The sequence below is a fragment of the Plectrocnemia conspersa genome, unplaced genomic scaffold (genome assembly GCF_051122295.1).
Source record: "Plectrocnemia conspersa isolate PC_06_02 unplaced genomic scaffold, ASM5112229v1 ptg000002l, whole genome shotgun sequence".
Taxonomy (NCBI): domain Eukaryota; kingdom Metazoa; phylum Arthropoda; class Insecta; order Trichoptera; family Polycentropodidae; genus Plectrocnemia; species Plectrocnemia conspersa.
Genome location: NW_028277166.1, coordinates 18,831,151 through 18,847,743, shown reverse-complemented (window position 1 = coordinate 18,847,743; position 16,593 = coordinate 18,831,151). Strand labels below are relative to the sequence as shown.

The window sequence follows — 16,593 nt, the reverse complement described above, 5'->3', positions numbered from 1 at the left end:
AGCGTTGGCGCGTCAGAACTGTCAAGATGTAAACGACAGACGCCGTCGAACAGTTGTACCAATCTTAAACGATAACACTATTGCCAACTGAAAAAATCGAATCTGACCATGTGTCAACATAAATCTTACCTTTTAATATTAATTCTGACCGATCCGATTTCAATTCTGACCAATTAATATAAATTATGACAATCTAATATTTATTCTGATCATTTAAAATTTATTCTGACCAAAACCATGTTAAAATTCTGACCCGAAAAATACGAGCCTAATACTATGATGCTCGTATTTTTCCGGACAGTATTTTTACAGTAACGTAAAACTATGTTACTAGATTACTACATAAATGGCTTCTTTCCATTAGGAAATAAGGCATTTAGGCAAGACAATAGAAAAAAGTTGTTTGAACTTACGCGAAGATTCATTTTATTACATGTCACTACTGTTATGTTTTATAAAGATTCTTTTGAACGGATTTAAACAAAAATGTCGTTTCAATAATGGAAAAAAGTAATAAAGATGAACTCGAAATTGTCGTTTTTGCGTTTATTCACGTAGTAAAAACATTGATTAATTGGATTTAATTCAAGTGATTGTTACATTGAAATCAGTAGTTCAACAATCCAAATGTTTACCTTAATTTTTTTTAATGAAACTTTAAAAATATTTTTTAACCGAGGAGTAAAAATTTTGTTCGGATATTTGCGCTCCGAGATCTAAAAAAATGGTCATCTCGAAAATTTTCGAGGAGAACATGTGGTCACCTTAATTAAAGTCATTATGACGCATTGGGGAAACCTGTCAGGTCACAATGGTCAGATTTGTAATAAATTAATTACTTATTCACAAATACATATACATATAATAATCAGAATTGTGTTTATCAAACCATATGACGTTATTTACGTTTTAATTGTGAAAGTACACAATACTATTTTAAATAAGTTAATTACAAACGAAACTATTCGAATTGAATTCGCGCACAGATGGTTGTCGACCGCTAGTGTTGATAGCAGTGTGGCCGCCAAGCAGAAGAGTGGTAGTTGTCGGTTGTGCGACTTTACACGTGCTTTTTGTCAACCAATTCTTCAATTAACGTGTCACATTTGCGCCTACTTCCATTCGTGAGTTCTTAACTCTATATAACTCGCACGTTTTTCTGTTAAAAATAACTTTGAAAAAGTTTGTCTATTGAACTATTTTGCCCACAAGTCGAATACGGAATTTTATTTGGTCAGAGCAGTCGACCTTCAGTGTCATTTTATTGTTTATATCATATACCCACGCGCTTTCGACGCTCGACTATTTTCAACTATATAATTAATTTGGAATTGTTAATCGATTTATATTATTCTAGGATAAATTTAAAAAATACAATTCATATATATATATATATATGTATGTATCTAATATTTGAATTGTAATTGATATGCATGGCCACAATGAAGAAAAAATTTTATTTAAAAAAATAATGCATTCCAACTACCTTCAATATTTGAATCGAACAACAATTTATATTATAATATTCAAATTTCAACTATACAATTTATGGACATCGAACTTTTGCATTCAATAATTTAAATCGAGATTCAAGTAAATTGAAATTCTGTGATAACATAAACTACTTGCAATTTATTTTATGGTATTTTTATCGGAGCCGTTCATAGTCCTCTTGTTTTACTGATTTCTACTCAATTCAAAAATATTACATTATTTTATAAGAGAATGTTCTTAAAACTCATTAGATAACAATGGATAATGATAAAAACGTGCTCATAATTGGAAGCGGCGGCCGAGAACACGCAATATGCTGGAAGTTGGCTCAATCTCCTCGCGTGAACAACATATATTGCGCACCGGGCAGTTTTGGCATATCGCAATGCCAAAAAGTGACTCTAGTTTCTGTTTTTAACATTGATAACTTTGAGGTAAAATCATTAAAAAAAAAACTGAAATGAAAATCTTACAAGTTAATTTAATAAACTTAATCTTTACCCAGGCAATTGGACGATGGTGTACAGATAATGATGTATCACTGGTCATCGTCGGACCGGAAGATCCTTTAGCTAATGGCATCGCTGACGCTTTATCGACGATGGGAATAGACTGCTTCGGTCCTTCTAAAGCCGGTGCTAAGATCGAATCTGACAAGAGCTGGTCCAAAGATTTCATGCTACGGCATAACATACCGACCGCTCGATACAAATCGTTCACTGACGCGGTATCGGCCAAAGAATACATATTAAAGTAAGAAATATATTTTTTTATTACACAAATAAATAAAAAATTATCAAAATGTTAAATTTTCAAAATATGCATTTATTTTACTAGAACTTTACATAAATATTTACAAACTGAAAATATTTATATAGTTTAAAATACATACACAAATATATAGAGACCCCCAAGGTAAGAATATGTTAACTGACAATAACAAAAATACACAATTTTATATAGTAAATAATGATTTCCTGTTATCGAAATAAAAATATATTTATTCATTTGTTTATACAGATAACTGTTCTAACCAACAACTGGCTGCCGCACGTTCGAAGCTAACCTGTTTATATTTTAAAATACATATTTATTTTTTAATGCAAAAAGATTTAAAATTTAATCAGATAAGGTCCGAACGAGCGGCAGCGAGTGAGCTTTGGTCAGAACAGTAAGCACCCCATAAATAAAAATGTAATTTATAATTGTATATCAATAAATAAATATTTTTTTAGAATAAATTTGACCCCCCCCCCTCCCTCCCCCGATAACAGGAAAGTACCATATTTTCTTCTTTAATATATTGCAACTGAATCATTCTTTAATGTAATTTTTTAATCTGAAAAAATAACTATTTAATTACATGTTCATAGTTTTTTGGCTAAATTATTGTTTAATAGTTATAAATTCATGTCTTACCTAATTCTTTCACAGAATCATGTAATTTTCGATACAGAATCATTTATAACTTAATGCTACATGTATGTACATACATACATACATGTAGCGTTCCATATTGTAATTATTAATCATTTCTTGATAATCTTTTTAAATACTATAGATCCTATGTCTATATATACTTTATTAATTCCATATGTGAATATTTTTAGTGCTTCATATCCTGCATTAGTAGTAAAAGCAGCAGGCTTAGCAGCTGGAAAAGGCGTTATTGTAGCTGAAGATAAAACTGAGGCATGCAATGCCGTTGACGAAATGCTTGTGAATAAAAAATTTGGAAATGCCAGTTCGACGATCGTAGTCGAAGAACTCATTGAAGGCGAAGAAGTTTCAGTATGATCTTCTATAATATATTGAATACAAAATAAAAATTAGATTGAACAATATGTCGAATATTTAGGTATTGGCTTTCACCGATGGAGTAACAGTCAGAGCTATGCTACCGGCTCAAGATCATAAAAGAATAGGAGAAGGAGACGTGGGATTGAACACTGGAGGAATGGGAGCCTATTGCCCCTGTCCGATTATCTCGAACGATCAGATGAACTTTGTTATAGAAAACGTGTTACAAAAAGCTGTCGACGGACTGAAAACTGAAGGAATACGCTATTGTGGTAAATATATTAAAATACTTATGTTATTTCAGTATAATATAGTGTTACGCAAAGTACAATTAAAAACATCATCATGAAATAATCAACAATTGCTATCTTATAGAGGTCAAACTGTATTATAATAACTTATTGAAATATTTTACAGGAGTTTTGTACGCTGGTATGATGTTAACGGCTGACGGACCCAAAACTTTGGAATACAACTGCAGATTCGGAGATCCGGAGACTCAAGTCATATTACCGCTTTTAGAATCAGATCTGTATACGATAATGGAGGTATTGTTTTTTATTGTGTTTTCCTCGCATTTATCTTATGACGCCATGCGTTTTACACATTGATTTATTTTTTAGTCTTGCTGTAAACAATCGTTGATAAATCAACAAGTGAATTGGAAAACTGGTGTTACAAACGTTGGCGTTGTGATGGCATCGAAAGGTTATCCTGAAACTTCAACCAAAGGCTGTGCTATAAGTGGTTTGTTATATAAACAATTTTTACTTTATGCTTAGATTTGCTTATTTGTTTAATATTTATATATTTTTTGCCTAATTTTGTCAAAATAAGAATTATTTATTTATATTTCTTTATCTCCATATGTGGGGGGATATAAAAACAGTTTTTCTCCCATTAAAAACTGGTATTTTACTTATTTTAACACATTGAATAAGAAACTAAATTTATATTTTTTAAATCATAACTTTTTCATTAGTTTACGTTTCAATGCCAAATTTGTAATACAGTTTCGTAATGATTGTTTTTTTTATATTAACAATGGTTAAATCAGTAAACATGAAACTGTAGATCATGTACCAATAAAATAAATTTGTGTTTAAAATCACCAAATATACATATTTTAAAAATAAAAACGATACAGATTATAATAAAATGATAGTGAAATACTTTTACTCATAAAAACAACAAATATCAAACTTTGTGACCTCTACAATAATTTATTTATTTTTAACACTTTATAGTCGATTTACATGGCGATATTCGCACAACCATTCAACGTTGGTACTGTTGACAGAAGTATAACTACATGGAATTTCCCCACCCCCTGTAGTACTAAATATGTTATTGGAGATACATATATCAGTGTTTCTCCTGAACTCTCAAGATGACGGGCTCTCGCTGGCTGACCGGCATTGCATTACGTATTATCCTAATAACAGCACCACCCCCTAGGTATACAGGGGTGTTTATGCTGCCTCAGTTGCAGCCTTCAGCCCTCGGACCCCAGGAGGGGCTGAGCCCTTTGGCCCGCTTGCATTACTATGCCATGCTTTGTAGTACCTCACACTCTACCTCAGACGGCCAGCCCGAAGACTCCTCCTCAAGGGTTTGGGATTTAACCCAAAAAGAGTCCTTTGCTCTCAGACCACACTGACGAATGGCGTGCCTCCCAACTGGTGGTATGCGTAGCTCCAAGTATTGATGGCAAATTTTAGATTAGGGATTAATGAATATGTTTGAAAGCCATAGTAATAAAAGAGGGACTGGGAATTTTATCTAGTCACAAAAGAGAAAATTTAATGGATGGACGGAAACTAAACTTTATAGTTATTTCTCAGAGACAAGACAAATTACAAACAATGGCGAAATTTACTTTTTTATGATGTCATTACTGACCAATAAGGTGATGTATGTACTTGCTTAAAACAACTAATTAAATAGTTGCTATGCGTATAGCCAATATTGGCGTTTTTGGTTTAGCACTGTACCGTTTTAGGTAAACCTCGGATATTTTAGTTATTTTCTGGCCACTATTAGAAAACATTTGTAGACTACGCTTGTTTTTATACTACAAATTTTTTCGACTTCACGCTTTTTCATAATGTTATATTGTGTTACTGTTTTTTTAATCATTTTATGCTAATGCATGATCTGTATCACAGTTTGATGGTAACTGATTTCACTATTACGAATATATAATATATGGTATATATTTATAGAAAAAATCAATCTGTATGTGTATGTAAACACTGCCTTGAAACAACATTTTTTTAGCCATGTTTTGAGCCTCTAAAATTTTGGATATCGGATTTTTATTTTAGTTAATATAATATTAATAACATCTTTAACTAAAGCGCTAAATACACAGTTTAACATGTGTTTTTGCTATGTGAAGTTAAGGTGACGAAACGCACAAATTTGTGCACACATTATTCAATGCGTTAATAAAAGTTACATACAATTTAAAATGAGAATCTTTTTTTTGAACTGTTATTCAATTGTAGAAAATTATTAAAAAAATTATTTTCTACAATTTAAACAACAACGAAATCATGCAGTGAGAAAATTTGGGTTTTCTGAATAATTAAATAAATATTATTTTTAAACCCTCTTGCAAAGACTAGTAAGCATTGCTTATCCCTGTATTATGATAGTCACGCCACTGTGTGTGTACAGGTGTCTTAAAAACTGAATTCCGTTTTAATTCTGATGAATTATAATGCTATAAAAAAAATTAAAACGTTAATTTTAATCAAGCCTTTCTAGTCACACATTGTTTTAAAATCATAGAATCAGTCATTTGAAAAGAATTACATTTTTGAGATATCTCGTGAACTATTCATGATTAATAATAATCTTAACATTAATGATCACATAAAATGCATTTCCACCAACGTTTATAGTTAACAAAATTAAATAAAATATTTTGAATTTAATGTATAAAAGTGGTGGGAGTATGGGAGTTAACGTGTTGCGTTGAGATTACCTTCAATGTTTGTCAAATTTTCTAGATCCATCCATGTATAAAAAATGTTTTTTCAGGCGTTAGCATGGTAACGGGTCTTCCGGATCACATAGTCTTCCACAGCGGCACTGCCAAATCTTCAAATGGAGCTTTGGTGACGGCTGGCGGACGTGTCCTACTCGTCAGCGTTTGTGCCCCTAACATTAGAATGGCCGCGTCACTGGCCACGACCGCCTGCAAACAAATCACCTTCTCCGGGGCGCAGTTCCGAAAGGATATCGCCCACAAAGCCTTTTTAAAGTACGTGCAGGTTGAGCTTGAATAGAGTATGATTTGCTGTTAAATATTAAATTATTATCGTCATATATGCAGAATTGGAACTCTTTCGTATTTAGATAGCGGCGTCGATATCGAGGCCGCAGCCGCGTTGGTCAAAGCGATCGAACCGGCGGCTCGTTCGTCGCATCGTTCAGGTGTGCTCGGACGCTTGGGGTGCTTTGGTGGTTTGTATAGATTAGCTAAGGAAACATACATTGATGCAAATGGACAGAAAGTTCCATTCAAAGATCCAATTTTGGTGGCTGGAACTGATGGAGTTGGGACAAAGATTAAGGTATTTATATTATAGAATTTTGGGGTATTAAAGCAAAGGCAGTATATCTAATAATTCAAAAATAGTAAAATTCTACTGGAGAAAAGACAAAATTAAAATATTTTTACAGAAAAACAAAACTCATAAAACATTATTTTTTAAAAATAATTTCAATCGGAAAATCTGCTTTTTATATTCTTCAATCCAATTTTTATAATCCAATCCAATTATAATAATCATTTCATTCTTATTCAGATTGCAGCCGAATTGAACAAATATGACACAATAGGAACTGATCTCGTCGCAATGTGCGTGAACGACATATTATGCGCCGGAGCTGAAACTCTCGCATTTCTGGATTATATAGCTTGTGGAAAGTTGGACGTTGAAGTGGCAGCCGTGATAGTCGAAGGCATTGCAAATGCATGTAAACAGTCTGGTTGTGCCCTCTTAGGTTGTTCGCAAGAATTTTAAGTATTTTCAAATGAATTGCATATACATATCAATAGTTTAGATTGACAAGTTTTCAACCTTCTAATCACACTTGAATTTTTTCCTATATAAATATTGCTAAAAGTCAATGACATATTTTAAAACAAAGACTTAAATGTGTCAATGGAACCTAATCAATCTAAAGTATTATTGCAATACAAAACCGCTACTTTATCACAATTTTGTTTTTCTGACAAAACTCATCTATAAATGTAAACATTTCTCTATTATAGGAGGCGAGACCGCTGAGATGCCAGCGATGTACAACATCGGAAAGTACGATTTGGCCGGCTTTGCCGTTGGATTGGTTGAAAACGAATTACAACTCCCTAAAAGCGATAAGATTATACCGGGAGATGTTATTCTAGGACTTCCATCTACTGGTATTCATAGTAATGGTTATAGTATGGTTTTGAAGATTTTCAAAGACTCCGGCAATAAATTTGACGACGTGGCTCCCTTCAGTGAGAGCGGAAAGACTTACGGAGAAGAACTACTCACGCCCACAGGTTTATATGTGAAGGCATTGTTAGGAGCCGTGAGAAGCGGTAAGATCAAAGCCTTGGCTCACATCACAGGAGGTGGGCTCATTGAAAATATACCGAGAGTCTTGCCTGGTGGCGTTAGAGCTCATTTGGATGCGACAAAGTTCAATATTAAACCCGTATTTGGATGGCTCTCGGCGACTGGTAAGCTAATTAATTAATAAAATATATTGATCCTTTTATAAATCCCTTGTAAAACATTTAGTTCATCAAATATTTTATAGGCGGTGTCGATGAATACGAAATGCTCAGAACGTTCAATTGTGGAGTAGGAATGGTCGCTATAGTCGCTGCAGAAGATGCTGCAATCGTTATGAATATGATTGTCGATCATGAAGCTAGAATAATAGGCGAAATTGAAACTCTAATTAATGGTGAGTTTGTTGCATTAATTACTAAGCATGCAATTTTAAATTAAACTATGCATTTAATACAATAATAATTGACCATTTATTTGATCGGTCTAATATAAATACTGACCAAATAAAATTAAAAAGTTGTTAAAAAAGCCAATGGATTAAATCACGGGTCAACAACATAATTTGGACTCCGGCCATTTTGAAACCTTGGAATTCGTAGGCAGGCCACATAATATTTTTTCAATTGGTACTGATTGGTTTTATATAAATTCATTATTTTTACATATTTTATTTTTTAAATTTAACAAGCAGTACAATTATATAAAAATCAATGATAAATTAGGTGTTTTTGCATTTTTTTACTAATTTATTAAAATCAATATTATCAACCTGAAACATTAAAAATAATTATTTATCTGTAATTCTCTTACATATTTATTTTTAATGTAATTCATCTTAACAAATGTCTTCAAAAATATATGTGCTGACAAATATAGTAAACATTTTAGCAGGAAATATGGATATTGATAGTTCATTATAAAATTCTATTAAAGCCACTGATTTGAAAGAGTCTTACGTCATTTATGTGTAAGTCAATTATACATTTTCATTTATAATCCGGAACATCTTCATAGGGAGCGAAGGGATTTTGAAAAATCTAGAAGTCCTAAAAATCGTTTTGTAAAGATTCAATGTATTCTGAAAATGTACTTATTGGCAACGCTATCTTATTTTCTTTTTCAAATATAAATTTACAATATGGGAAATTATGGAGTTTCTTTTCCGTCAGGTTGCTTTTTAATAATTTAAGTTTCATTACGAATGCTATAATTTTTGAAAATGTTTCATGAGTGAATTTTCTTTTGCCCTGGAGTTTTAAATTTAAATCGCTTATGAGAGTTGTTACATCTACCAAAAACGCCAGTTGAAGAAGCCATTCCGAATTTACCAGTTCTGATATTTCTTTATCTTTTTCCATCCAAAAATAAACACTTTATTATATTTCCTGTACTGAGCAACCTTGACATCTGTGTAATATATAATATCTTCATATTGTGCTTCAATCTCGATTAGAAATTCTTAAAACTGGAGGTGATTTAAACTGTCTTTTGATGAAATTAATTATTAATACAATAACATCCATAAATTTATCAATTTTTAATATATTCATACATAAAACACGTTGATGACAAATGCAGTAAATAGTCATTGGTGCTATGTAACTCAATTCTGATTTTTTTTGTGAAATCCGAGCAGATACATCAGTTTTTTTTACCACTCATATTCAACCCTCCATCGGTGGTAATATTTAGCAGATTCTCTCATAGTTCTTTTTTTTATACTGACAAGAGCAGCCATTTCTTCAAAAATATTGAAATTAATTGTATTTGTTTTCAAAATATCTTGCGTGTCATTTCCAATTTCTTCAATTCGCCTTGCAATCGCGCAAGCCGATAAACTGAAGTCCTTAACCCTTTAGGCGATATGGCAGCACGTATGCGGCGATATGGCAGCACGTATGCGGCGATACTCAATGGAACCAGACAGAGTATCGCCGCACTTATGCGTCCACGACTTGATTAATTATTACTTATTCACGATTTGATTAATTATTACTTATCCCGACAGTATATATCATTAGTAATAATATTTCATATTTTATAGTAAATATTTGTAATTTAGAACAATTATTTTTTTATCTCGGCGCTACATATATTTGTCAATGATATTTGGATATCATTCGATTTTGGTGAGAAAAATAAGTATCATAGACGTATATTATGTACACAATCCAAATCAAATATATTTCTTGGAATTGATACCAACAGAATCACAGATGTTCTTTAAAGATTCTGCACCCAAAATGGAAGTAAATGTCTTGTTCAATGTTTTGAAAATAACTACGAAAATAAATTTTAAAAAATACATATCGATTTTATCAACGCTGGTGTTCAAGTGTGTGTAAGTACTGTAAATGTAACAATAACATTATAAAATAATAATATTTTTACGTAATATTATCAAACACATTATCTTTAATAGGCCTCCAATATGGACGATTTGTTATTATTGTATTATTGAGATTATTATTATATTATTGAAATGACTCCAACGATCACAAAAACAAACAAAATGTGTTTCGTATTTCAATTCATGTTTCACGTGTGACAATTTACTTTTAGACACACAAAATAAATTCACACTAATAAATTTTAGAATGTGTTTTAGACGCATTGTTTTCAAAACTGTTTATTTTTTATTATTGATTTTTATATTATACTCTCTTGTTTTTATATTTCTATATATTATACACATAAAATGTTAAGAATCACTTAATTACTTTAGCAATAAAGCAACATTTAAGGACTTTCACAAACAGAGAACGAAGCGAAGGCGTGGCGAGGCGTTTTTATTTTGTAATACACCGAGTCCTTCGAGTCTCGTCACACAGAAAACGAACGCGAAGCGTTCCGAGGCGTTTTCGCGGCGAAGCGTGCCGGTTGTGATTGTTTACAAACTATTCGTTAGACATACGAAAATAAGTGTAAAATCGGTCTTCATAAGATTCAATTATGGAGCCTATGATACTCTCCATAGTCTTCCCGGGTTTTATTTATATCGTGACGATATTTTATTTTTGACTTTTATTATTAAAAAATAAGAAAAAGGGCAAAGAATTTGGGTAAACCCGGGAAGACTATGGAGAGTATCATAAGCTCCATAATTGAATCTTATGAAGACCGATTTTATACTTAGTTTCGTATGTCTAACGAATAGTTTATCACAACTGGCACGCTTTGCCGCGAAAACGCCTCGGAACGCTTCGCGTTCGCTTTCTGTGTGACGAGACTCGAAAGACTCGGTGTATTACAAAATAAAAACGCCTCGCCACGCCTTCGCCTCGCCTTCGCTTCGCTCTCTGTTTGGATAGGCCTTTACTCTAATATACACGTGAAAAAATAATTATAAGTTGACAAATGTGAGGCGGAAATAAAATAATCAAAAGTCGATAAAAGTGAAATGTAAATAAACAAAGCTTATAATAAAATGTTGAGAACCACTGAATTTGCTTAATCTATAAATGTGATATTGTAAATAAATATAATACAATAAATAAAAATGATGATAAATGTGACAACTAAAATAATCATATGTTGATAAAAGTGAGATGTAAATAAATTTTTTTATCAATAAAGCAAAAAATAATATAAAATAATCATAATTTGATAAAAAGTTAGACGTAAATAAAAAAGTTTATAATAAAATGTTGAGAACAACTGAATTTGCTTAAAACAACAAATATAATATTAGTCCAGTCAAATAATGTAAGAGAGAAAGTTGAAATTTTGCATAGACCTTTGCTTTGACGTTTTAAAGACGGGCTGAAAAGTCTCATAAGATATCACTAGTCAAGATATCAAAGGTCAAAAGACACAACTGTCCGTTTTTTGCAATTATCTCGTTTCCTATATATGTCGCATGTCATTAGATGTTTCACAAGACTTAGAGAGCATAGCATTTTCTATACGTTCGGTTTTTCGCATTTCTTCGTATGATTAACCGTTTTTGAGATATAGCGCAGAGAGCGGGAAGCGTACATCCGTTTATAAGATAATGTTATGTAAACTAATGAGGTGAAATAAAAAGTTTCCGTATTTTCACGCAAGTGGTCACTTTCTTTATGTCAAATCGACACATTTTTACCTTCAAGATATGACTACATTAAAAGAAACAATGGATAAAAAACCATTAAGAACTTTGAAAACGTATTATTCACAATAAGGCGCACTGATAAATTTTATTCCGGAACGTGGACCGATATTGTGATCGAGCAGTCTAATGAAATCCATGAAGACAGAAGGAGGAGTTTCTCGGAGAGGAAGTATGCAAGACAGCGTTTTGTGTTAATGGGTATATAGCATGCACGCCACGAACACTATCTGTGAGGAAATTAAGAAGTTTTGTAATATGTCTTAAGCTTTGCAGAACAACACGTCGACTCAAGAGATTAGTTAGTAAACTTTTTGAGTAGTTTACTCTTCACAATCCTTTCCTAAATATAATGCAAATAGTATCTACAGCTTCCAGAATTGTGGGAAATGTCAAAATAAACTGCCACAAATCAAATGATATTAGCCTGGAATCAATGGAAAAATTAAAGCATGCAGACAAAGTTCTTTTACTTTCTACGGTTAACTGATCTGTCAAAGTAAATTACTGCAAAGTGGCTGTAAATCCATTGCTACTTTTTCAGAGAATAACCGTAAAAAAAAGGTTTGACGATCATCTTAAGGAATATCTACAGTATGAATTAATAAATTTATACCCAACATCACTATTTGACAATGCCGGCATGCGAAATATTACAAAAGTAAACATAGAGCCTGTCAATATTGAACTGAATCAGAATAATGTAACATACATCATCGATGATGGATTTCATCTGCATCGCGTCGTATGGAGCAAAGACGATACTGTCTCATCATTCTCAATAGATACGTCAACTATTTGTAAACACATTTCGGTTTTAAACGCATTTAAAAAGGCTTCATAAAATATAAACTATATTGGGTACGACAGATGCTTTTGGACTGCAATTGTAAAACCATTTAGGGCATGACATACATGCCTTTGGACTTCTAAAGGTTAAATATACTTATTTCTACTCCTTACACCCACAGTACACTTACTGACATTAACCCTTTAACCACGGCTGATATTCTATATGCCATTTCGAAACTTGTTAATATGTGGGGGAGTACCTATTTTTGCCATAAGTTATTTAGATATTATTTCAATAAATTAAAGTGTTTTCCACCTTAAATTATAAAAAAAAAATATATTACAAGAAGTTCATAAGTCCAATGCGTACTGGCGATTTTCTTAATGACTTCTATACGTGTCATCCGCGTTCAAAAGGTTAAGAGTTGGTATTTGGGTAAAGAAAGTAACATATTTTTAGATTATCCCGACATTATATTACACAATAAAGACATAAATTTTACCACATAAGAAAAACGCCTCCAAAAGTAGCCCGCGGGACATCTTTTGCAGACCCCTGGTTTAAATGTAATACACATTCAAATAAATTTTGGCGTAAAGCCAGAATATTGGCTTTCTGTAATCTGCGTTAATCCAACTGAAGCCAATTATTTGGCTTTTATTCAGTAGTGTGTTAATTGCAATGCAAAAACGTATTGGATTGTTATATTATAGTTATAAAAATAAAGCTTTTAATGTAAAATGCATAATCACTGAAATTTTCATCAGAATTCAACTATTGTTTCTCTACCATTTTAGGTGGTCATCGAGTCATTGTGGATAACTACAAACAAGCGATGAAACCATTGATCGCTCCATACGAGGTACAAACATCCAAGTCTCCAAAAGGATTATCGTACAAAGACAGTGGTGTTGATATTGAAGCCGGAGATTCACTAGTCAGCCTCATAAAACCTTTAGCAAAGTATTATTACATTGTTTTTTAATACATATCTTATTGAACTGACCCTAAAGTTTATATATTAATTAGGGCAACAACCCGCAATGGCGTCATCGGCGGTCTCGGTGGATTCGGCGGACTGTTCCGAATCAACGACATCGATAATAAGTACACTGATCCAGTATTGGTGATGGCCACTGATGGAGTCGGCACTAAGTTGAAAATCGCCCAGGATACTTCACAGCATAGGACGGTCGGCATAGATTTGGTGGCTATGTGCGTAAACGATATTTTATGCAACGGAGCTGAGCCTATGACGTTCTTGGATTATTTTGCTTGCGGTATTTTGGAAGTTAATGTAGCTCATGATGTTATGGCTGGAATAACGAAAGGCTGTAAAAAGGCCAATTGTTCATTGATAGGTATGTATTACTTTAATTTGAAGGGTTAGTTTTTTTGAAGTGAACTTTCGTTTGACAAAGGTTATTTTGGAATGAAATTTTGTGTATATATCAAAGTATAAGATATGCATATTAAAAAATAAAAGTCATAGATATTTGCTTATATTTAAACGCATAACGACATCGGCGACAAAATACTTTTGTTTTGTTTTTTGCACAATATCTTCAGAGCATATATCACTGCACTGTAATTAAATGGTTAAAATGCATGTTTTTATAATAGGTGGTGAAACAGCAGAGATGCCAGGAATGTATAATCCAGGAGTTTACGACCTTGCCGGATTTGCAATGGGCATTGTAGAAAAATCACATATATTACCGAAACTCAAAGAAATAAATGTAAGTAGTAGAAAAGAAAAAGCGATACTCTTAAACTTTTTCACATAATATATTATTTCTTCAGATTGGCGATTCTATCATTGGATTACCATCAAACGGAATGCACAGCAACGGATTCAGTTTGCTTCATAAAGTGATGGAGACACACAACTTTAAAATGTCTGACATTGCACCGTTCAGCGATTATGGTTTAACGTTTGGTAATAGACATATTTACATAACGTATTTGCATAGTTGCATATTATTCTTATCTTTTTTTTGTACAGGGGAAGAATTACTGAGACCAGCCAAGATTTACGTAAAAGCCGTCTTACCAGCTATACATAGCAACAAAGTGAAAGCCATTGCTCACATAACTGGTGGCGGCTTAATCGACAACATTCCGAGGATCATTCCAGAAAATCTACGAGCTAGATTGAACGCTCAAAATTGGCATGTTCATCAAGTGTTTGCTTGGATCGCCGACACCGGCAACGTCGAAAATTCAGAAATGGTGCGAACATTCAATTGCGGATTGGGTATGGTGTTGATTGTGTCTCCTGAAAATCAAGCCGAAGTGATGAATAGCATGCGCAGCTATGGCGCTATGGTCGTCGGAAGTATTCAAGCGAGACCTCCAGATGGGCAGAGGGTGATAATTGATAATTTTAGTTCCTCTCTGGAATTTGTGCGAAGATTGCCACTACTGCCGAGGAAGAGAATAGCTGTCGTCATATCTGGAAATGGTAGTAATTTACAGGCATTGATCGATAGTACGCGTGATTCAACTCAAGGAATTTGTGCCGACGTTGTACTTGTTATAAGTAACAAATCGAAAGCTTACGGAGTTGAAAGGGCTCAACAAGCTGGAATTGAATGCAAGGTTTGTAAAGCATTAAAAATCTAATGTAACTTAACATAGTAAACTAATAAAATGTATATCTTTTAGATTGTATTAAAATCTAAGTTTGAGGAAGTCAGAGATTTCGAGAATGCCATACATAAACACTTAGAAGAAGCTAAAATCGATATTGTATGTTTGGCCGGTTTTATGCGAGTTTTATCGTCGGAATTTGTATCAAAATGGCGAGGACGGTTAATAAATATACACCCGTCGCTTCTGCCTAAGCATCCTGGAATGCACGCTCAACAACAAGCTCTTAATTCTGGAGATAAAGAAGCTGGATGTTCAGTTCATTTTGTCGATGTCAGTATTATTCTATTCCTTATTTTTCATTATTAATAGAACAATTACATGTATTTTTTTTACAACAGGAAGGAGTAGATACCGGAGCAGTCATAGTCCAGGAAAAAGTAATTGTACATAAAGACGATACTTTAGATATTCTGTCCGAACGAATTCACCATGCTGAACATAGAGCATATCCGAGAGCCTTGCGATTGTTAGCAACTGGCAGAGTCCGCCTCGGTCCCGATAATAGATTGTTACACATATATTAATCTTTTATTTATGACTATTATTACATGTTGATATGTATTTTTACTTTCAAGAAAAATATTCCCTGTTATTTACCACAAATCAATGATAAACAACATCATGACGTCACGTGTTACATGAGTTTATTAAAAATATATTATAATAATAATAGTTCAAAAATTTTAAGACTGATAAATCGCGTCTCTGTCAAATTTGTGTCCAATTATGTATGTACATTTTGTTACTTTTGCATAATGTATGTATGTATTCTTTCTTTTTAATAAATCTAAAAAATGTTTAAAAGTTTTTTAATATTTGAAATATTTTGACATTTGCAAATTTACTTCTGTCGAATGATACAATTTGTTGTCTTACAAAATTCGTTCACAGATCTGTGAAACATAACATTTTATATTAACGAAGTCACATTCTATATTTAAGATAACCTACAGAGACAAATTTTAAAACTCATTTGTGGCAAGAACACATTTTTGCTCAAGCTTAAGAAAAATTTCTCTCTTCTACTTTTAGTAAATTGCTAACCTTTTTGATATTGTGAACCACTAAATCATAATTTTAAATCCCACAAATGAAATGACAAACATTATTTTTTTAATGAATAAATACATTTATAAAATAAAGATCAGAGAATTTATATTTTATTGATATGTAATGCACCC

The 16,593-nt window shown here is 32.6% G+C and overlaps 1 protein-coding gene across 1 annotated transcript; it reads left to right on the top strand.

Annotated features, from left to right (window-relative positions):
* The first annotated feature begins 1,014 nt into the window (after positions 1-1,014).
* Gart (trifunctional purine biosynthetic protein adenosine-3 Gart) lies at positions 1,015-16,216 on the top strand. The gene is made up of 19 exons (XM_088204975.1): positions 1,015-1,124; positions 1,746-1,928; positions 2,000-2,247; positions 3,105-3,285; positions 3,353-3,566; positions 3,712-3,842; positions 3,918-4,041; positions 6,343-6,565; positions 6,638-6,878; positions 7,113-7,311; positions 7,583-8,038; positions 8,119-8,268; positions 13,555-13,720; positions 13,787-14,118; positions 14,381-14,496; positions 14,561-14,696; positions 14,763-15,358; positions 15,425-15,682; positions 15,751-16,216. The coding sequence occupies exons 2-19, from the start codon at positions 1,752-1,754 to the stop codon at positions 15,934-15,936; spliced, it is 4,134 nt and encodes a 1,377-aa protein (XP_088061101.1). The 5' UTR covers positions 1,015-1,124; positions 1,746-1,751; the 3' UTR covers positions 15,937-16,216.
* The last annotated feature ends 377 nt before the right edge of the window (positions 16,217-16,593 follow it).

What these genes read in the sequence shown, in the direction of transcription:
- Gart (XM_088204975.1), top strand. Translation starts at nt 1,752, where the DNA reads ATGGATAATGATAAAAACGTGCTCATAATTGGAAGCGGCGGCCGAGAA. An exon ending in TTAACATTGATAACTTTGAG is followed by an intron (nt 1,929 to 1,999) that starts GTAAAATCATTA and finishes ATCTTTACCCAG; the next exon opens with GCAATTGGACGATGGTGTAC. An exon ending in GCCCACAAAGCCTTTTTAAA is followed by an intron (nt 6,566 to 6,637) that starts GTACGTGCAGGT and finishes TCATATATGCAG; the next exon opens with AATTGGAACTCTTTCGTATT.